This window comes from Porites lutea, chromosome 14 (assembly GCF_958299795.1).
Source record: "Porites lutea chromosome 14, jaPorLute2.1, whole genome shotgun sequence".
In the NCBI taxonomy this organism is placed as follows: Eukaryota; Metazoa; Cnidaria; class Anthozoa; order Scleractinia; family Poritidae; genus Porites; species Porites lutea.
The window spans coordinates 1934936-1958415 of record NC_133214.1 but is presented as its reverse complement, the minus strand read 5'-3'; the positions used below and the strand labels follow the sequence as shown (position 1 = coordinate 1958415).

The 23480-nt window shown below is 37.8% G+C and overlaps 1 protein-coding gene across 9 annotated transcripts in view; it reads left to right on the top strand.

Annotated features, from left to right (window-relative positions):
- The window catches only part of LOC140924589 (tensin-3-like), a 49907-nt gene that overhangs the window by 9224 nt on the left and 17203 nt on the right, over positions 1–23480 (top strand). For 7 of the 9 annotated variants that reach the window (XM_073374610.1, XM_073374608.1, XM_073374609.1 and 4 more), the window contains exons 10-21: positions 299–354; positions 1898–1964; positions 2841–2905; positions 3826–3909; positions 4074–4127; positions 4785–4843; positions 5051–5111; positions 5252–5324; positions 5849–5981; positions 6441–6509; positions 6754–6909; positions 23267–23344. In XM_073374610.1, the coding sequence (XP_073230711.1) occupies positions 299–354; positions 1898–1964; positions 2841–2905; positions 3826–3909; positions 4074–4127; positions 4785–4843; positions 5051–5111; positions 5252–5324; positions 5849–5981; positions 6441–6509; positions 6754–6909; positions 23267–23344 (955 nt within the window). The remainder of the gene's footprint in view (positions 1–298; positions 355–1897; positions 1965–2840; positions 2906–3825; positions 3910–4073; positions 4128–4784; positions 4844–5050; positions 5112–5251; positions 5325–5848; positions 5982–6440; positions 6510–6753; positions 6910–23266; positions 23345–23480) is intronic. The other 2 variants (XM_073374606.1, XM_073374613.1) reach the window with 2 other exon arrangements.

Below are 23480 nucleotides of genomic sequence, written 5' to 3'. Positions count from 1 at the left end.
ATGGTATAGTTTTGCACGCAGTGTTCTCCCTAAATTTTAGCTCAGCAGGTTGGGGATCATAAAGAGGCGGTAAGGCAAAAAATATGCACCACAGAGGTGCACTTTTCTGGAGGCAGGGGGGGAAGTGGAGTGCGGGACATGACCCTGCCCTGAATGGGAAATTTAGGAGCCAAACGTGCTTCTTTAATTTTCGCAAACCTAGGCCATTGTAGGCGGTAAAAAGTGTTACTTTAGGCAGTAAATTTTACCTGTTTCCGCCTGATAGAGACTGATTATTTTGCCTTTAATTTTTGTACAGGTCTTAGATTTTGGTTGGCCTGATCATTTAGCCCCACCATTAGAAAGACTGTGCAGGTAAGATAAGATCCTTTTTTTGCTTTTATCACTGTAGTCCTTGGAAATCTTTCTATGCACTTAACTGCATCTGTTGGAAGGAGTTTTGTTCTATATTTAGACTGTCAGTAGGCCTGCAAGCTGGTTGAGATGTAGAAATAATAATTATTAGTGCAGTGGAAATGTTTGGAATAATAGATTGGGCTGAGTTGTTCAAAGCTGGGTTAGATAACCCAGGGTCAGTGCGAGAATTGAATTCAGATTTGAAAGCTTAAAAAGCATTTCAGTTTTAATTCTTCTTGTCTACAAGTTGATGATTGGAAGCTCTAAAAATAACAGAGAAAATTATCCGAGAAAATGCTTTTGAACATTCGAAAAAAAAACCCAGGTTAAATTTAACCCCGGGTTAAGCGCTAATCAGCCTTGGAACAACTGGGTCCTGCATGTAAATGAGGCCCAGTTCCTAGTGGGGTATACATGTTCAAAACCAGCTGTCACTTCACATAGTTAAGAGGAAGCAATGTCCCTGTCAGCATTTTACTGTCTTTTTTTCTGCTTGTCTTCATCGCTGTTGTGGTTTCAACCCATTTTTGTGCCATCTGTCACTTGTCGGGATTTTTCCCTAACTGGGCCCGTTAGCAAATGTGACAATGAAAGTTAATAGTTGATCATGAGGGTAGCTCCTGTACTTGGTTGGTAATCAGATGTGATTGTCTAAGTTTCATTTCATTTCATTTCATTTATTTTGCCATTAACCAGAAATACAACAACAGCATACGGAAATACATTAGAGATAGTATACAATATTGCAACTAAATCATTTAGAAGATCAAATGTGGTAAAGGCAAGGAAGCCTATATAGAAGCCGGGGGCTTATAAACTATAGGCTTCCTGGAACTACGAGTATAGGGTAAACCATACAAGTTAAGGGTACTGAATGAAAATTGGAGGAAGTTGGTATTATATTATAGTTTTAACCAAAAATTCCCTCTTGTTTTCTTGAGCATTGTTACCCTGCGAACAGAGTCTCCTTCGATCTTCCTAGATAAGTCGGGAAGAGGAAGGAACCTCTGCCGACATCCTCGACAATTCATTTTGAGCATGCTCCAAATTCAAATTTTTCTGCGACGTCAGTCAAACTGTTACCGTAGCATGCACTGTATTTGTCAGCAAATGTAAATGTTAGCGTTCGTTTTCACCCTTCCGCAGCTGTGTTTTCTCTGGATTTGGAACCTCTAAAAGTGAACATTCAATCTATGATTTTCTCAAAATTCCCGCATGAAATTGAAGCAGCAGCTATTTGTTTTCCTATGGAGCGTGGGCGCAGAAAGAGTCAGTAAAATTCCAGAATATGCGTGCGTGCACAGATAAAACTGGTTTATCCAGTATAAAACTTGTCTGACCCATCCAAAAAGCTGGATGATCGGCAGATCAAAGGAACTTGAAGATGTCGGCAGAATCGCTTCCTCTTTCCCGACTTATCTGGGAAAGATCGAAGCGACTCTGCTAGCGGGGTAGAGCATTGTTAAAATACTTTTAAAATTTGATCTAATCTATCTTGCAGTATCATTAAATCTATTGATTCGTGGCTCAAGAGCGATCCTGCCCATGTGGTAGTTGTCCATTGTAAGGTAATGGTGACCAACATGAATTTTCTCCCAAGAATATCCATGCATTGTCAAAAGAAAAGGTTATGAGAATTAATAAAATGATCACCAAAGCAAAAATGCCTCAATCTTTTTTCAAATTCTCTCAACTAATTCTTAATGGAAATGTATAGGAATTAGTATGGAGAATTTGGAAGTGGATATCGGGGCTTAAAGGGTTAATCACAAAGTCACAGTTTTTTCATCTGATATTCTTGTATCAACAATGTGAGGCATCTGGTCATGAAACAGTATGAGTCTTCATAGCCAATAACATCGTGGCTTAACTGACAGATGACCAACAACATCGCGACTTACTTGAACAATCAGGTCAATAACTAAAGTTTAAACTCACTTTGACTCTGAAGATGACTGCCGCACCGGTTGTCAAAAGGTCAGTCACTGTTAACAACAACAGGACTTCCTATTCAGGACTACGTTCACTGGGATGATCATACTCAACCCACTTATGAAACGACTCCTGGGTTTGCAAACCTTTCCCAGTATGATGAGTCTTGTTAAATGAGTCCTTTTGTGTAATCAATAATCAAATTCCCTTCATGTATTAACTCACTATCTGTCTTCCCATTAGCTAAGAGCCTACAGCTGATTTAGCAGATAACTGACTAATCTGTCGGTTGCGCTCAATACATGATTTCCAATAACAATATCAATTCAGGTTCCTTGTGAAAAAAAAATTAGGTGTACGTGTCGTTATTTTCTTCCAAATAATGTATAATATTAGATTCGGTTTTTGTGATATCCTAAATAATTAAGGTCTCAGTAAATTACCTTGACCTTGATTATTCTGGATATCACAAAACCATCATCCAATAATTATTTATTATTATTATTATTTAGGGGGGGAAAGGAAGGACAGGAGTTGTTATTGCGGCATACATGCACTTCAGCAAGATATGTTCAAGGTACACTGGTACATTTGTATTACTTATTGTATTACATTTTGTATGTAACATTTTGACAATACACTACACCAAAGCAGCTTCTATAGCCTGTATACAGATGTTGTTTTATTTTTCTTTTGGTTCTTTTAGAAAACATCGGTAAGCGTGGAACGTAAGAAAGAAAGATAAATAACATACGTCTATTTTCTTCTTCCCCCCACCCCTTCCCCTTTGGGCCTGCGGTCAATAAATTCCCCACGGTTTATTTTTTATCACGCGCGCTCAACGGACTTTGAAGAGGAAATAGAGGGTCTGTGAACAGACTATTTTTGACATCATGATGTTAGGAATGTAGGGGCAATATAATGTAGTTATCTCATGGTTGTTAGTTGGACCAAGAAAATGATGCATTTTTATTTTCCCCATGCTGTGAACAATTTGACGAAAGTGTAGCTGCAATAAAAAGCAATAAAACAGAAAGCTTTCCTATTCTTTGCCATCCATGTGTGACTAAAGCTTCATCTTTTTTATTTTCAAGCACTGGTAAAAAACTGGCTAAGTTTCCTATTTTTGGAGTTTTGACATTGAGTTCAGAGTTGCCATTCTTCAGTGCAATAGACCTTGTTCACAATTCCTATAAACAAATGCACCAACTCAATCCTTGGGGTGACAAACTACAGTGAATTGCGTTGTATGAAATTGCTCACCCATGCCTTGACCTTGTTTGATTGTGTGAAGACTGGAGTGGAATTTGGAAAAGATCTATTGATGGTAGCTAACAAAATGTTTGGCACCAATTCATCCCCTCCCCCTTCAATCTCCCACCCTACCCCTCCTCTCTCACCTTTAGATCTCTTGCTATGATGTTTATGATTTCCACCTACACCTTCCTGTACTGGGTCCCTGTACTTTACTTACTTGTGTTGTTAACTGGTTTATAGTCCTCAGGCTGCTCTCGACTGGTTTGCTATGAAGAGATTCTATGACGACAGTCTGGGAGGAGTTACTCAGCCATCACAAAGAAGGTCTGTGATTTATAAAAGAATTGTCAACACCTATGTGTGTGATTACAAAATCTTTTTATTGTTAATAATAAGTGTGTAGTATCACATATTGAAAGTTACTATGAATGCTTTTAACTAATATGTAATAGGAACCTAATCTTCAGTTTGGATGCCATCATTTTTAGATATGTGCATTACTTCAGTGATTATCTGGATGGAAAGATCAAACTCAACACAGAGTAAGTCACATTAGTTTTTCTGAGTTTTTGTAATGAAATGGAGACCAGTTTCTTCCTTACAATAGTTGCTTGTTTTTAAAATCCTCAAATGGCAGATTATTTCGGTTTAGACTGAATTGGTTTTGTTGTAGTACAGTACTTCTGCATTGTAGCATGTGGTGCTCTTATAACATTAGCCTGTTTGGTCCTTTTGACATCACTGCCATCAGTCAGTTGTGGGTATAGGTGGGCAGAAGAGCCAGAACAATAAACTGGTAACAGGCACTCTATTTGTTTCTCCTCCACTCGTCTCGTGCTTTGCGCAAAATGCCGCGTTTGCCTCGCTTAGCTCATAAAGCGTCTGTTATGCAGTCTTTAATAACATGTGAAGACTTGTGAATAAATGAATGAATATATCCTCTTTAGAAATGAGAAAGGAACTGTAGCCAAAATGTGTCCCTCAATAATTGTCTCTGGGATCATTACAGTGATTGACCAATTTTTTCCCTGTACATCATCAGAGTCACAGAAGTCTTTGCAAAATCTAACTAGGGCCAGTTTCATTCACATTTTCAAAGTGGCAAATATAAAAAGAAACAATGAATGGTTGAATGAATGAATGAATGAATGAATGACCAATGAAATAATGACTTGCTTGCTTTTTTTTACCATTTACAGTCCCATATTTCTTCATCATGTTATTATCCATGGAATACCGAGTTTTGATGCACGAGATGGTAAGAACTTGAAATATTTCAATTGTTTCATGTAATTAGTTCAAGTTTCTCGTCTCTTTGCCCAAATTTTACCTTTTACTCTTATAAAATGTTCTTGTTTCCATTCAATTATCCTTTTTTCTATAACTAGTTTTTTAAATTTAAAACTAATATTTGGCAAAGAACAAAACACCTGTTGTTAATTTTGCTCTGTTTCATAATGTTTAGGGTGCAAGCCGTTCTTACGAGTGTATGATGGACTGAAGCTAATCTATACCTCAGGAGTATTGTAAGTTTAAGTTTTTAATGCAGTTAGTTTTCTTATGTTTCTATCTTTGACGAACAGAACTATAGTTATCATTTTTGCCACTCTCACTCATTCTCCATAATTTTCATTACATATCCTGTTTTTCTTCGTTTTTTCTGTAGTCACGTGACACCAGACATGGAGCGAATCTGTATTACCATTGAAGGAGGTCTCATACTTCATGGAGATGTTCTGGTATGTAGTTTCGTTGGAATTACGGTCGTTTCACTAAAAAGTCGTTTCGCTACAAAGTCATTTCGCTGCATAATGAAGTCGTTTCACTGCAAAGTCGTTTCACTGCAAGTCATTTCGCTGCATCATGAAGTCGATTCGCCACCACCAGTTTTTTTGTATTTAGCAGTTTAAAGCAATTTAGAATGAACTACAAACGGGTAATAACTAGTTCAGTTAGCGAAACGACTTTACAAATTTGCAGCGAATCGAATTCATTATGCGGCGAAACGACTTCCACGGTGATTTCAACATTTGACATGAACAAGGTAGTGATGCGTGTATCACTTTTAAATTTGGCAATTTTGCAGATTTTAAGGCGCTCCTTTCGGTTGCGTCCACGGAGGTTTCTTAACTGGCCCATGTCAAAAGTGTAAAAAAAACCGTGGAAAGGTCTATTTAAATAGTTTGTAGAAGGTTGAAAGTTGCGTGAATTGGAGAAAAATCTGGAATCATCTGAATTTGTTGCATTCCTTGCTTTTCCACAGATCAAGTGTTACCACAAAAACACTCTGTCATCTGGCCGTGATATCATATTTAGATGTCAATTTCATACTGGTGCGATTGTAGATCATGGCTTAGTGTTGGACAAAACTGAATTGGATGATGCTTGTAAAGGAGGTTTGTTTTCAGTAGCATACCTTAACCCTTTAAACCCTAAGATCAAAAATTGAATTCTCATTTGTTGCCCCTATTCATTTCCTACAGAAGTAGCTTTCATTCGAATGGTCACACTTTAGGATTTCATCCACAGACACAAAAGTTAGAACCACCTTGTACAGCATAATAAACAGTACCACAGGAAAGTACTACTCGGTAGCTTTCATTTGAATGGTCACACCATAGGATTTCATCCACAGACTCAAAAGTTAGAACCACCTTTTACAGCATAATAAACAGTACCACAGGAAAGTACTGCTCAGTAGCTTTCATTTGAATGGTCACACCGTAGGATTTCATCCACAGACTCAAAAGTTAGAACCACCTTGTACAGCATAATAAACAGTACCACAGGAAAGCACTGTTCAGTAGCTTTCATTAAAGTGGTGATCTTTTAGTGACATTGTGTATTTCATTCAGCAGATAGAAAATTTCCTGATGATTGTAAAGTGGAGTTTGTCTTTTCAGCTACTGGCAACTTTGTGTCAGGTATGATTTTTCATATTTCCTTTCATTATTCAGAATTATAGCGCGACTGATTTCGCAGTTAACGTTTTTGCCAACTTTTCAACGGTCTCTCCATCCTTTTGTTATAAAAGCCTTGAAGTTGACGCCAAGGAAAGAGTTGCGAGTTGAAGAAAGTTAAAATGAATCCGAGCTTTGCGTGCTGAGCGCGACAGTCACGCCTGTCAAGCTGACATGTTTGCAAATTCACAATCTTCTTGTTTTTCAGAATTCAAGGATAACGAAAGATTACGCTCAATAATCCGTTACTCGTTACAGCCCATGGAAAACCCGGATACTGTTCTGTACCCGGAAGTGGAGAATTGGTACGACACTGAAGGAAGTTCATCATCTCCGCCACGGGATGCAAGCAGTGCCAAAGAAGGTAAAGCATCCTCGTGGTACTGCTGAATAATTTAAGTTTACTAAAACATTTATTAATGCGAAGCCATATTTAATGGTTACCATTTGAAAGTGCTACAAAGGAGCTTTCATTTGAATAGTAACACTCAAGGGTTTCATCCGTAGGGTGAAAAGTTATAACCCCTTCGCACAACGTAGTAAACAGTACCATAGGGCAGTACTGCTCAGTTGATTATCTTATTGAGAAAGTATGTTCCGACATTTAATGTTTGACACAAAAAAAATACAACTGAAAAAAAATTGGGATCACCCCTAACACACTTCAAATCTTCATATTTAGTTATTTTTGTCATTCATGAATCAAAATGTAACAAATCTTGGAGAAATTTTTACATTTTCTTAGAGAAAAGAAATGATAGTTGCATTGCAATTTTTTGTATTTATAATGAAACATACCTTTATCACCAAATGAAAAGTCATTTTTAAATATTTCTATTTATGGTTAGTTTTCTTTTCTTGTATAAATGATTTTATTTCAAATGGAAGTTTTTTGATATTGTAGATATTGGTTCTATGTAGAAATTTTTATTACTGCGGGGGTTCATTTGTCAGTCAGCGGTCACTCGCACGAATATTGGTCGATTGGTGTCATTATTAAATTCTTTCGAAACTCAATTGCATTTTATACCATCGTGTTTAACAGTTGTTGTTTTTCACGAGCTGAAAATAGCAAAGTTAAAAGAAAGCTTAGATCTTTTTTCGAGTCCATCTCTTCTACTTGCTTCTACGAATAACGATAAATTTATTACACATGAAGTGTTAATATAGGGCTTAAGTAGCGGAGAGGGGTAATGAAAAAAACCAACTGCACAACAATGTAATGGAAAACCTTTGTAGATTAAAGTTGTATAGGTAGATCAATGGGGTTGTTAGAGGGTTAAATAGCGCTGGAACATAGTGAAAAGAGGGTATTGGAGCGAATAGGGTTGTTAGAAGGCGAAATGGGAAACATAGTGCCAAGGGTAGACATAATGAAATAGGTTTCTAGGGCGAAGAGGCTTGTTCGTGGGCGAATAAGCAAACAGGGTCGTGGAGGAAGGCTAACAGGCACATGAATATAAAATCAATGTTTGTTTTTAGATACTGGCATACAGTAGCTTAAAATCATTACAAGAGGATCTATTAATATAAACATGTCTGTCGTGTAAATGATGTAAAATACTAAATTCTAACCTTTGTAGTGTTACCCTAAAGTAAAATAACATCACTGCGAAATAAAATAGTAATCACGAAAAATCACCTCCTAATTCGTTACAACAGTGCGTAAACATTTATTGTTTTTGTGGCCTGCTCTGAGCACTCCAGTTTTCAGGGCATCGAAGAAAATTTCCGGGAGTATCTGAACCCCGGTAATGGTGGTGGTTGAGGGGGGGGGGGGGGGGGGCGGGGGGCGGGCTTTCATCTGCGATAGGTTGTTGTATACAGGAAGTGCCAGGATCCGGGCCCCACCTTATTTTTAGGACAAATAGAGACCCGTAGTGGGGAAGGGGCCCCCTCCCGCCCACCCCTTATCTGAGGGACTAGATGAGCGGTATATGTGTAATCTTGTAAACGCTTTGACAGTCATATATGATGTTTCATTAACTGTTAAATACAAATAGTAAACAATTAAAGAAGGCATAAATTTTCGAAAAAAGTTCAGTTGCTTCATACTTTAATGACCATAAGAATTAAAACGTCAATGATTCGTGCTTTGTGGCTCTAAAAGTCTGACAAATTAACCCCTTAAAATATATATATTTTTTATTTTCAGTACATTGTAAATAATAATAGGACAGGTTTGTTGTCTTTTGACATACTTCGATGTTGAGTGTTTATTCTTCGACCATTCACCATGCTGCGACGAATGTTTCAAGCAAACGAAATAAGAAAAATTCCTCATTCGCTGCCGTTTTGATGTTTAATGATGTCATTTGGTTGCCGCCATTGTGCATCAAATGCCGTGTTGTTTGTAACAGCACAGGTGAGGATTACACCACCTTGACCTATCATTTTGATGTGGTTAGGAAACGAGAAAAAGTCTGGTAAAATCTCTTCGGCGTGCGTGGTAAATGGTCTTGACGCAGTTTCTTTATTGAATGATAATAATAATTTTAATAATTGTGCTTCAATCTTTAAAGTACGATTTTATTAATTGTAAATAATATAAACTGATTTTAAAGGCTAGTTTCAGTCAATATTGAAATTATTAATCGCAGGTTAAATTACTCTTTTAGTTCGCCACTCCATAAATTACAAGGAGACTGGGTACAAGCTGTTTGATTTAAAGATTTCTGGAATCCTTTGAGTAGATGAAATAAATAGTGATTGGTTATAATGGTTACCTCTGGATACCATTGACTAATCAAAACAAACAGTTGTTTACCCAAACTATCCCAGAAGTCGACGCACCCAAATTTTGTACCATTCTTTCCGTAGTTTATGGATTGGAGAAATTACTTGTGGGCCTGTTTTTATCATGTTCAAAGTAAGACGGGAAAAAACGCGTAACTGAATTGTTTTTGTAGTCGGCAAGACACGAATTGCAAGTTTCTTTGAACGGATGAAAAAAAAAAACGTTTTAGTTTGCATATTTTACTTTTGAAAAAATTATAGGTAAAATTTAGCTCTGTTTGTTGTCAAAGTTTTTAAATCCAAACCCCTTTTGCATGCCTCAAATATAACTTTCGTTTTATACTAAATGTAGAAACCATAAAAAACAATAAATGTTTCATGTTCAATTTTTCTTTAAATGCATTTATTTTGTGTGAATAAGAGAAAGGAAACGCTTACGAAAAAGGCCTCGCTCGTACCCTTGTTTTAACGTTTTAAGCCCCAATATCCAAATACAAATTCTCCACATTAATGTCCATACATTAACTTATAGAATTGGTTGAGAGAACTTGATAAAAGATCAAAGCATTTCTCCTTTGTTCATCTTGTTGTTAATTCTTCTAACCTGTTTTCTTGATGGTGTGAAACTCAGAAATGGCCTATCAGAGTAGCCTGAATTTCATCCAATTACTTCGAGTCGAAAACGACTCGAAGCAATCGGATGAAATTCAGGCTACTCTGATCAGAGCTGTTTTTACGCCTAACGAGCACCTTTCGCGTAGATGCCCCCCCTCCCCGTCCAAAGGTAGATAATCCTTGTCATAAAGGAGGGGGAAGTGGGTTGTTAGTTCCCTCCCTTTCCCTTCCCCCCTCTGTTACCCCACGGGTGTGCCTTGGTCATATATCAAGGAAACTTTCTATGAGGAAAAGGAAAGTGGAAGGAAAGTTTGCCCCTTTCTCTTCCTCCTCTGTTACCCCTCGGGTACGCCTCGGGAAGATCCTGGTCCTTGTATCATTAGTTATGGGATAAACGTTTCCCTTTTCTTCTTACTCTTCTGTTACCCCTCGGGTACGCCTCGGGCAGATCCTGGTCCTTGTATCATTAGTTATGGAATAAACGTTTCCCCTTTCCTCTTACTCTTCTATTACCCCTCGGGTACGCCTGGGGAAGATCCTGGTCCTTGTATCATTAGTTATGGGATAAACGTTTCCCCTTTCCTCTTACTCCTCTGTTACCCCCCGGGTACGCTTCGGGCAGATCCGGTCCTTGTGTCATAAGAGATTGAAAATCCTTGCTATATAACGAGGGAAAGTACCCCCCACCTCCACCCCCCCCCCCTCCCTTTTTGAATACGAAACGGATTAACTGAGTATGTATATATCTTTTTATTGTCTTGTGCATAGTTTCCATAATAGACGTTTAAGTCATTGCTAAACAAACACAAATAACCGAACAAAACAAAACTTTGCAGTGGAACCACTGGCCCGTGGCATGTGGTGGTTCCACTTGTGTTTTGAACCCTATAATGGGCTAAAAGCCACGTGATTGGCTATACCGTTACGTTTTATTGGTTAGGAAAATGGCGCGAAATTTCCAGCCAATCACAAGCGTTGAAACGCGAAACTAAAGCAGTCACGAAAAGTGCTTTCGACACCCAATTAAAAGGGTGTCTTACCATCAGATATAATCAAAGTTTCGATACTGAGTTGCAGTTACACACTTTCTATTGAGTGTTCCCAGCATGTGTCATAACATGCAGTGTTTAACTTTCGTTGCGTCGGACATGGGCTCCATCGGAGCGTCCTCGGTTGCAGACAAAGGTGGGTTTGTGTTGCATGTTTTAGAGAAATTTCACTGTTTATTTACAACAGTCTTCTCGAGTCTTATTTCTGCACCATTGCGCGCGTCTGTTTCTTGTGCATGCTCTACCAGCTTTTAAATTCTTATTGGAGGTCTTTCGTATTTCCGCCTCACTCATAAGTTGAATCTGACCACGAATAAGTATCTCAACTCTCTCCTTTACAGAAACAGTGGTGCTCAATACAACGTGACTTTAACTAACATTGGACAAAATCATATAGTGTGGTCATTGCAACGAAGCCTTATTTAGACTCCTTTGCATGGCCCTAACATTGTAAAAAAAAATTCAACGTTGATTCGGGCTTTTTTCTGATTTGACTTTGGCTAATAGTGGGAGACGATTTTTCATTCATTATTTGTGTTGTATCGTACGTGTACAGTAGAAAACAGAAATGTAACAACTGTGTATCTACGTGATCCAGTATTCGAACATGTTTCTTGTCATCGAACACTTCAATTACAACTGCAATATACAGATTGACAAATAATAGAAATTCTTCAAACCTTCAGATACAAGCGAGAGAGGATTAATATGTTTTTCAATGGCGTAACCTACATGTGCATATGTACAGAGTCTAATTGATGACACATTCCGTTGCCGGCAGCAGAAACGTGATGAGGACCTATGATAAACGTAATTTCTACCTAACTAAAATGCTCACAGAAAGAAAACATCCCTGCATTATGTTAGTCCAAAAAGGAGCAAGATCCCAGAATAATTCTCCCCATTTTTCTAGTAAATGTTTAAAAGTCTTTAAAATATTTAAAATAAGTAAAATCCTTGTTGCAAACAAGAGCAAATTGTTGAAAAGATAAGTTCTCAGTAGTTGGAGAAAGAGAACGAAGTTTGTTTGTTTGACAGATGAATGTGAGAAGCCTGTGAGGTGAATATAACTTTAAACGACTCAAATACAGCACTGACCACAACAAACGGTGCCCTTCTAGGACTTTGTTTGAATGGTCACAGACTCCAAAGTTAGAACCACTTATGTACATTATGTTTTATATATAAAGAGTACCACAGGAAAGTACTGCTCAGTAGCTTTCATTTGAATGGTCACGCCACAGGATTTCATCCACAGACTCGAGAGTTAGAACCACCTTGTACAGCATAATAAACAGTACCACAGGAAAGTACTGCTCAGTAGCTTTCATTTGAATGGTCACACCATAGGATTTCATCCACAGACTCAAGAGTTAGAACCACTTTGCATAGTTAAAAAAAATACAGGAAAGTACCGTTTAATAGCTGTCATTTGAGTGGTCATAATTTGGATTTTATGGTGTCAGTGTTAATTCTCTCACGTGTCGGTTTGAAAAAAAATGAACGAGGACTCAGCACTTATCTTCGTGAATTGTACTTTTTTGGAAGTTATGTTATTGACGACACGCATCACAGCACCAGCTTTGCATCTTCAAGTGTTTGTGCATAAAAAAATAATATAAATATTTGCAGAAAAATTAGAAACAAATAACTAAACTACAATGTAACCTTCAGTGACAGTTCAATTCTCTAACAAAATACAAATATATTATTCTTGGATGAGTTTAAGGGTTTTGTCGTTTTAAAATTTCACCTCTAAGAATGTCAGGTTATTTTTAGAAATATTGAAATATGTCTTATCTATTTAATTAAGAAATTTCAATTTGATGAGATTGGTTTCGATACTTATCGCTTCTCATAGTAGTAAATATATTGATTTTCTTAACCGATCGTGACATTCTGTGCATGCTTTCTTCTTATATTTTAACATTTTGTCCAAAAAAAATATACGTCCATTTCTTTGCTGTCTCGACTTTTTTATGTCCATTTCTGATTGACCATGATGACATTCCTCTGTCTGCGGCGAAAGTTATTCGATGTGTATGCGACGAAATCTGCGCTAGATTATCAATTTCATTTCTAATTTAATACCGGAGTTCACTGGGTTGTTGCCAGAGTGGTATGAACTTTAATTGTTTGTAATTGAGTTAATTTAATAGATTGGCTCGAGTAATTAAATAAATAGATACTGCTACATCAGATTGCAATCGCTAAATCTTCAATTGAATATATAGTCCCAGTCGACCGTCGAAAATGGCACCATCTACCCTACCCTGGGTGCCAGAGACTTTTCTAGCGCGGTTTCCGGGCCTACGGCCGAGGCTGTGTCGGCCTTCGGCGACACCGAAAATTCCCGCCGCACGCGAGAAAAACCTCTGGTACCCAGGGTAACTCTACCCTAGCTCTGCCAAAGAGACTGCACAACGGATATGAGCCACTTCTTACAGAGTGTAGGGACGTTTGATGCTCTTTTTTCGTCATTTGGTCAAGCGGTTGTTTCATCCGAACGCATCAAGTTAGATCCTCTTGCAGAGGGGTTGGGAGACTTTAAGGGGAAGGGGTTGAAACAAACGCCCATTTTCCTTTGCCCTGTTACTTCTGTTTCGCTTGCTGGACAGGAAAGTAATGCAAAATACACCATAGGATCTCATCTACTGACTCAAAACTAAGAACATTGTTAGAACCACCTTTTACAGCATAATAAACAGTACCACAGGAAAGTACTGCTCAGTAGCTTTCATTTAAATGGTCACACCATAGGATTTCAAGTTAGAACCACCTTGTACAGCATAATAAACAGTACCAAAGGAAAGAACCGTTCAGTAGCTTCCACTTGAATGGTCACACCATAGGATTTCATCCACAGACTCAAAAGTTAGAACCACCTATTACAGCATAGTAAACAGTACCACAGGAACGTACTGCTCAGTAGCTTTCATTTGAATGGTCACACCATAGGATTTCATCCACAGACTCAAAAGTTAGAACCACCTTGTACAGCATAATGAACAGCACCACAGCAAAGTGGTGCTCAGTAGCTTTCATTTGAATGGTCACACCATAGGATTTCATCCACAGACTCAAAAGTTAGAACCACCTTGTACAGCATAATGAACAGCACCACAGCAAAGTACTGCTCAGTAGCTTTCATTTGAATGGTCACACCATAGGATTTCATCCACAGACTCAAAAGTTAGAACCACCTTGTACAGCATAACGAACAGCACCACAGCAAAGTACTGCTCAGTAGCTTTCATTTGAATGGTCACACCATAGGATTTCAGAAACAGACTCAAAAGTTAGAACCACCTTGTACAGCATAATAAACAGTACGATATTCACGACTCAAGTGTGGTTGTGGAGGCGTGGAGAATAGGCTAACATTTTGTTGAACAAAGCTAGGGATAGCTTTTGTTTTTCACATTTAGTAAACTCCGTAGAAGTGTTTGCTTTATAAAACTGCTTTTTTGTTAACTATAACTAAATGTATGTACCATATGGACTTTTAATTAGTTATGGTTTACCCTCGATATAAACACTCCTTTGTGTAATAAGCCGTATCTACTTAAAGCTCGAGCTGAAGTAAGATATTTTTGAAAACCTGGCCTTTAGGTAATGGATACAGTGAAAACATAGGAACAGATTTCAATGGAGCGCGCTCCAGGAATTCAACAGTCGGAAAGAGACTCTTTACGACGTCTTGTGTCCAGTAGAGAAAAGTCATTGATGATTTACAAAGGAGATGAGCACGACTGGATTAGAAAAGAAACCAACTTTTGCTGGGCATTGAACGTACTGTGCGTTCCATCTGTCTCTTAACTCATCGGCCAAAGTGAAAATTCACCAAAATTTCCAATTTCTTTTTTGTAAGTTCTTTACAAAAAATATATCATCATTCCAACGGTCTGTTAAAGAGGTTTTGTTTCAATACATTTTTGATTAAAAAAGGGATGAAAGTATTAATTTATTTACTTATTTATATAGACTGCAAAACAGTCGTTTTTTTTTTCTCAAAATCAGTAAAGAAATCGGTAAAGCGTGGCGTAAGAGTCTTCCACGCGCGAAGCTCGCGCGCCTCACACGCCCGTATTTTTAGCGTCTCTCCCCAGTGTCGCTCTCTGTTTTCAGCCTCGTTCCAGAGCTCTTGTTTGACTGCTCGCGCGTACTTGAATATGCAAAAATTCGGACTGTTTTGCAGTCTATCATTTCTACTGAAAGGCAGATCGTGTTATAAAATTACTGGTAAATGGTGTCATTTGAACGGTCACACCATAAGATTTTGACGACAGGTTAAATGAAGTTGACAAGGTTTACTCTAAGCTATGTGGCCTCTAAGATGTCTCCGCCTTTTGACAAAAAGCCATACGCTATAATTGTTTTTATTTGTTTCATGCAAGTGGTTTATTTGTGTACACACACAAAAAAAATGAAAGATCGTCAAGCTGTTTTCTTTGTTTTTTGACATAAAACACACCCCTTGAAATAAATCTTTTTTTTTTATTTATCTTATCTTGAACCGCATTATTTACTTTGCGAACTTCCAGTGCGTGTTACTGCTTAAGCCAATGTGGTCTCTTAATCGCTCATCTTGATCTCGTCTCTGAGTTAGTTCTCGCTGTTAATTTTTGACACCTTTGTTGCTTTCTTACACTAGACTTGTGCCAGTATGTCTTATCAGTAGTGTGCCAATTACATGGCTAAATCTTCGAGTAAATACGGCTATTTATTTTCTTTCGAGTAAGTTCGGCTATTTATTTACGTACGTTAAGTTGAGCATTACATATGGGTAGAAATTATTCCGTTTTGTAAAAAACCGGTGTAGGTCACAAACGCTGTTTCGTTTCTATTTAATTCTTCTTGTGAAAATGGTCAAGTATTGTGTTAGTTATGCCAGTAAAAATGTAAACTTGTGCTGTTTATAATCCCGAATAATTAGACATATTCAATAGTATCAACGCTTATTTTCTTTCATTGGTAGATATCACATTTAATTTCCTCTCGCACTTTTGATTTTTAATGAAACACAACTCTAGACAAATCGAACTGTACATGTAAGACTCGTAACACGAAGTTCAACTGATATTTTACCGAAATCTCATAACCCTTGTCCATGAGTACAGTTTAGAGATTTCATATATTGATAGGTACGTACATCTTCTATTTTTGTAGCCTATTACATCGACATGACCTAAGTTTTCGGCCTTTGGACGAAGTAATTTCGTGTGGCCATTCAACTGAAACATCCTCAGCAGAGCTTGGGCACGTACCATTTATTTTCTGTTTTCTCGCAAAAAGTGGTGAATTTTTGAGAATTTTTTTTGTGGCCAACGGAGTGATTAACTGAAAAAGTTCAATGGATACCCAGTTTGTATCGATTTGAAGAGGCGTAATTAGGAATTGATGGAATGGTTTCCTGTGTCCTTGAGATAATAACATGCTTTATCTTCTAATCTTTCGTTCGGCTTGTTTTAAGTTAACTGATCAGCGTGCTTTTTGGGACGGTATGTTTTCAAATGTAGTTTTTTTCCTTTTTAACAGTGTTTTAACGGCGGATCCAAAATGAAATAAAAAGCCGACAAGTGATTCGTGACCTGTCACTTTGGCTTTTATTTTGTTATTAACTCTTTAATGATTTCGTGTGAAGTCGATATCATCGTTTATTTCCCTTATTAGCATGCGATATCGGACTGTATCATGCACGATAGGCTTGGTTGTGTACTGAAATAATACAGATATCTTGCTGAGATATTTTACGTCTGTGTTCAAACAGATGTTAATTTTAACTGTGTCTCGCCTGCAGTCAATACGGCACTTATTTACTGCTTTGGTAGACGGTATTTTTGATTACTTATGATAATAAGCCTCCAGGGATGTAACCCTCAGTTATCACATACTTGGCTAAATTCTTTTGCATTGTTATTTAATTAGCTGTCCACTTTGACGCATTCATCCCTCACAAGGTGTTTCACTGAAGGCACGGTCTTTTCAAGGTTATAGTCCGTCCTGCCACTGAAATGTCCTTAATCCTCGTAAAATATCACTTATTGAAAACTTCTCCTGTGCTCTTGATCTGGTTTTGTGCCTTCTGAGAATCCTACGCTTATGAACTCGGCTGTATTAAGAAGTGATTTCAGTACAGCAAACGGATACGTTTTGCACGGCTAGTCTGCAGAATTCAGCAAACTGGTAAGAAATATTTCCTTATTTTTTTTCCTTTTGTCTAAAACGTGTGGTTTATAAATACAGGACCCTGATGTGAATAGTTCGTGGTGCTTAAAACGAGGATTAGAGCCTCGAGTTTGCGGTTAATAATTGCTAAGTTTAATCACTTTTGAATAATTTGTTTGTTGTTAACACTGCAAAGAGTTTTCTGGGTTCGAGTGCAGTAATAAACGTTCTGAGTTGTAGTGAAATTTAGTGCACCAAACAGGGGAATGTTTGCGTTACTTTCTTTCTCTGATGTGCTCAAATAATTATTCGAATTTTAATTTCGTTAGTGTGACAGCTTTCTTGTTAGTCAAGTAAACGCATGAATTTCAGCTCGGTAGATGTAACCTCAGTGAACTCGAATCATTTAATTGCGAGCTGGCTACTCATGGAAACATTGTAGTCTTTCTCAGTAATCTGGAGTCCTGCTATGCAATCGGAAGTAGGCCTTCTGGGTTAATCCGTTCAACCCATCAAAATCAACAATCAAGAAAAATCTCAATTTCTATTCTGTAAACTGTTACAAGAAAAACGTCACAGATGATCGTTCTTCCAAAATGTATTCTGAGTGGTCGCGCGGTACCGTGTTCTTTGCATTAGTGAAGAATCATAGATTTCGTGTCGAGAAGCCTGGCTTTCTCATCTTTTTTCTTTCGTTCGAATCAGAGTGACCTGAAGCGTGACGACTTCTCAAACTGAACCATGTGTTTGTACATTCTTGAAGTAGTTTTTATTGTGTTGTGCAATTACGTTTTGTCTTGACTGACTTTATTTACTTTTTGGGGTTAAGTCGTGAATTCTCCCTTAAAAAAGGCACCTAGTTAAAACTTAAGATCAGATTGAAGAGTAAAAACAACTAGCCATTTTTTGCAGAACAAAACAAACAAACAAACAGACAAATAAACTATGTATAAACGAAACAAAACTAAACAAAACAAAAAAGCTATCGGTAATTTAAAAAAGAATACAGTGACTGACCAAGTGGCTTAACATTATCCGTAAAATACCGAAGAGTATTCATTTAGCTTGGATAGCAGTTAATGAGTCTGTGGATTAAATCCTATGGTGTGACCATTCAAATGAAAGCTACTGAGCAGTACTTTACCGTGGTACTGTTTATTATGCTGTACAAAGTTGTTCTAACTTTTAAGTCTGTGGATGAAATCCTATGGTGTGACCATTCAAATGAAAGCTACTGAGCAGTACTTTCTTGTGATACTGTTTATTATGCCATGCTAGTCAATTCTAACTAATGTTAGCTGCTTATTAAATCCTAAGCATTGCCCAGTAACATTGCTTAATGCTAAATTGGTACCTTGCATGTTGTTAGGTCATACATTTATATATTAGAAATTGAAAGCCCCCTTACTATGTTCAGTTTTAAAAAAGAGAATTTTCAGCTGAACAACAATGAAACTACTCCATCCAATGACAATGCGCAGAAGATTAAATAAACCAATCAGATCTTGAATTGAGTACGTGTATAGTGTGGCCAGCGTTAAGCGCGGGAAAAGCCATGCAACCTTCAACCATTTTTTTTTTTCATGTGATTGGTCGAGAAATTGGCGCGAAAGTATCACAAATCGTATCTGTACAAAATCAAAGAAGTCACATGATTTCTTTCGTACTTTTAAATTTGGAAAGGCTGACCACATTAGAGTTGAATATTATCAGTTGTTATTTTGACATTTAACATTTGTGCAGTTTCGTAGGAGAAAATGATTAAAGGAAAGAAACTACCAAAAAACTTTACAAAGATTCTGATGAGTTTCTTGAATAGAAACTAACCCAGCGTAACTCGGGATACAAGAAATCAAATCAAAACGAACGAGTGTTTAGAGCATCTTCGGAAATGTTCGGCTTATCTTTGGTATCCCGAGAAATCTTCTAAATACTTCGTATCAATTTCGGCACTCTTCAGAAGAGCAACGGATTTCCTCTCAAATCTTTGAAATAATGGGAGTTCCTTAGGATGTTAATGAATTTACAGTTGAATGACTTTTTAGTACCACCGTTGAGTGAAGCCACTCTCTTTCTCTCTTTTACATGGCGCTAATGCTCCGGAGACTTGGTTTAATTGTTGCTGGGTATGTGCCGCTGGCCTCTCAGAGCCTCTACCCTATTCAGGAGCCGATTACTCGGCTCCTGCCCCATTACAGTCTATTCTGTGGCCAATTATAGACCCCATCTTAGTCACTTTTGGGCAAATATGTAATTTTCGGGATCCCAACTTAGTCACTTTCTATTTTTATGAATTGACCCATTTTTCAGATTGAATGAAGAATAGTTTACTTTTCAGCTGCAGTACAAACATTCTGGTACGTTTGCTAACCGTAAATATAAAGAACTACTTTACCCCAAAAGATCCGAAAATGTGCGACCCCATTCTAGTACCTCTATTGAAATAGTCAATCCAGTCGTGAAAATGCGACCCCATCCAGCGGCACACCCCCATTAGCCTCTTATAAGGAATTACCCCCCCCCCGCCCCCCGCCCTGGGGCTAATGCCGGGTTTTATGTTCTTACTGAGACCAGGAGCCTGCTGAGACTTTTGGTGGCGGAAGGCAGAGAGTATGTTTTGTATACTCCCCCAACACAAAGCACACGTCAAGTGATTATTGGGTATCCTGTTACACTGTCAACAGACCCCTAATGTCAGTAGAGGGTGATTATGTCGTCAATTCTCATGACATCTGTAATTAATGATTCGTTGATACTGCAAAGAGAAATTTTACTATGCGAGGTCACGCAATTTTAAGCAGTTTGTTTTCATCACAATCCTGGATGGAATTCCTCAAAAGAAGGTAGGACACCTTGTGACGACTACACAGTTTTATGTAACACATTATTCGCTTTGTTTCTTGAATCTTCACCACAAGCTTATGCTACATTATGTATGCGTCATAAGGTGTCCGACCTCCAACCAACTGGTCGCAATGTTAAGGTTACAGTTAAAAGAATTTTGGAAAAGAGCAAAACGAAAATTGGAGAAAATGAAAACGGATTGCTTCGGGGAAACTTGTATACGTCCGCCTGAATTTCTCCAAGATTGGATCAATGATATTGCTAGGAAAGGATATTTGCTTTGCTTTTAAACTGAGTTTCAGGAAGCTGTCTATTAGCGAAAATAGAAATCGCAGAGACAACGAGTAATCGAAATAACACAACCGCAACCACATGAAAATATTTATAGTATTTTGTCTCCACGATTCGGCAAACAACAAGAAGTGATTGTAATCAGTAAATACGCGTGCATGATCTGAAATCAAATCTCTTTCTGGTGTGAAGTATTTTTCGGACTGTGCATGGTCTGTTGTTACGAACTCTAGCTTTTATTTAGCATTTTCGAAATTCTCCTATTTTTTGTTATTGTTCTAGACATTTTCTCTTGAAGTTTATAATTCTCGTTGGGCTTTACGGGAAATTTTCTTTAAATATAACTACAGACCACGTTCCGTTTGAAAAATAGTTTAATTAATTCAGTCTTAAACTGTTGTAAGGTCAAACTTGAAAACTCAAGAGTCTTTTTTCTTTAAAATTTGCTGTCATGAAGACAAGAACCGCAAACAGCGAAAAGGGAATTGTAACCAGTTATTCATAACTATTTGAACTGTAGCAGACCCAAAAGTTATAGCCGTATTTCGTGAAAAGTTCTTTGTTTCGAGTGTGAAGGATTTGCGATTTGTTTTGGAGTTCTTAAAACCCTTATCAGTAAATCTTTGTGTCTTTATCGTCATATCTTAGATTATGCTACGCCTTTTATTGAGTTTTTGAGAAGAATCAGTCGAACGCAGGGGGATCCGCAACAATTCTACCTGTCAAAAAGAGATTGGTGATGCTAGATATTCTATTAAAATTGTCATGTATAACTTGCGACTTAACCAATTGTTTTTCTGTTTCGATAACGTTTCACCCCCAAAACATTCTCCTTTCCGCCTCCACACTTTTTCAAGTATTAATCTCGCGTGACCTTTTTCTGAAAGGAGGGATAATTATGACCGTCTTCCTGTATTTTCTTTATTGAAAAATCAGGCGTTGAATTTCAAAGTTGACATGAATCGGTCGTGTGAAGACGCTCAGTGCTGATGCTCGTGCGAGGATCGGTGTTTTTGCCAAAGCAAGGATTATCCCCTTCGCTTGTTGCCAGTCGAATGGTGTAGTGGATCTCAACAAAGCTTTTGTTGTTCATGAAAGTGCTTACAACGATTTCTTGGAGAAAAAAGCCAAAGCAAACGTGTTTACACTGGAGCTTGGAAAGGGGACTCGATCTTTCAGCGTACAACACTTCGCCACAGGTTCCGTACATGTTTGTTTTTGTAATCAATACTAAATTCTTTGCTGTGCAAAAAATCACTGACCAAAACGAAACAAGATCCAACAGAACTGTTCCAAATGTTCGGAATACTTACAACATTACTCATTAATTCCTCTTCTTTTAATTCCGATGTTGGTTCGCCGGGTTTATATCTTTCACAGCCATTTCACTCGTTTGTTGATCAGTAACTACTCTGGTGGTCATATAGTAACAATATTAGATTATATCCAAATTTTGTCAGTGCTATGTTTAACCCTGTCTCTCTTAATAGTTGCTGATGTAAAAATTAAAAAAAAAAAATTCCAAATTTGTTCTTCAGCATCCTTAGATTTACGTAGCAATATGGAAAAGGTATACAGGTTTCATTTGAATGGTAACACTAGAGCTTTGCGTCCACAGATTTAAAAGTTACAATGACATAACGTTTCATCATTACTCAGTCCTGTAATTTAAAGGCCGGTTGTTGCCAGAAGGAAGTTTGGCGTGGGAAAATACACCAATCAGTGACCTTTCCCAATTTGGTAGCGTAAAATTTTCGCTCAGCAGTCCAGGGATAGAGTTCATTATGGCTTGCTTTCATTATATGTAGGTCCTACTCTCGAGTCTGTTACTCAAGTCTTTCGTTGTAATCATTCTGACAAAACTAGTTGCGTGATCCTTACAGTACATTTCAAAGGCTATTATGGAGAAATGTTACCGTTTTCTAACTTTTTAAACAAATGGATAAAACTCTTTGGTGCGATCAAAAACATAATAGCGGATAATTTTGCACAATACTTTCCATTCTATTTTTTTCATTTCTAATTTTTTCCACTTTATCAGTGATAAAAAAAGCTTTCAGCGATAGCGGGATTTGTAATCGGAAGAGCACGTCGCGCGCTCGGAAATCCCGGCTCGTGTGGCCTTTTAACTTTTTATGGAAACATGTTGTTTTATTTCGCGCTTTTGTAAGTGATCCCTGCTGTAAGCCTGCCGTCTCCTCCATCGCGAATTAGAAATTCTTCGGATCGTTTCAAAGATCAAGTTACTGGCACAAATACTATCGGGCGGAATTTCTTAGTTTACGCCTTTGAGCTTCAGCGCGCCTGTTCTGTTTTATTTAGTGGTGAGTCTATTACCGCTTGCGTATGGCTATTCTTCCACCGTTGCGGTTCAACCGAAATGGAGTGGGTATTTACACCCCTCAGCACTGTAAGTGCGGTATTTTCTTCATTGTTTGCTTTTAGGAAGATTTCGTGAATTACGCAGAAGTATTTTATATATTTACCTTGAGTCATATCGAAGGCGATAAGTGCGTCGCTATATCTTGAATAAGATTGCTATCACTTCCGTTGTATTATAACGTAAACTTTTCTTCTTCGATGTTCGTCGGTAGGGAAATATGTCTATGAACAACTAATATAATACTTGTGAAAAGTTACCGAAGTCAATATTATCTTCGTGCTATAGAGGCTTGTGGGGGCATCTTGATGCACTCTGTTATTGGATTAATGCTCCTTTACTGTTTTCGGAATTCTTGCTCTCTAACAGTTTTGCGTTTTCTTGGCGAAGACAGTGTTTGGGCAAACGTTTGTTAGTAGTTTTGTTTATCGAAAAAAATTGTAGCTATTCGGATGCTTCGGCGGAAGGTTGAGGTTCCCTGCGTTGTGTATTTATTTTCTTAAGCTGCCACGAGTGGAATTTCCATGTGGAAAGGGTTGTAGTTTGAAATATCTCAGCTATGTGTTTGATAGTGAATTCTGCAGTTTAACCATTCGTAAGTACGTAAGTAGTTATTCACTCAATCCACTTCATTGTAGATCACAAGTCCGATTACTCAAACGGCAAATTTCAAGAGAGTCCAGTTACAGGAACAGGACAGAGCCACAGCCTGAAACGTAAGTGAAGATTTGTAAACAGAATTGAAAAAAAAAAATTAATTTAAGTTAATTTTGCCAAAGCCTTGAAATAAATGGTACCTTGCAAAAGTGCTTCTGAAGAGGTTTCATTTGAATGGTCACACCGTAGGATTTC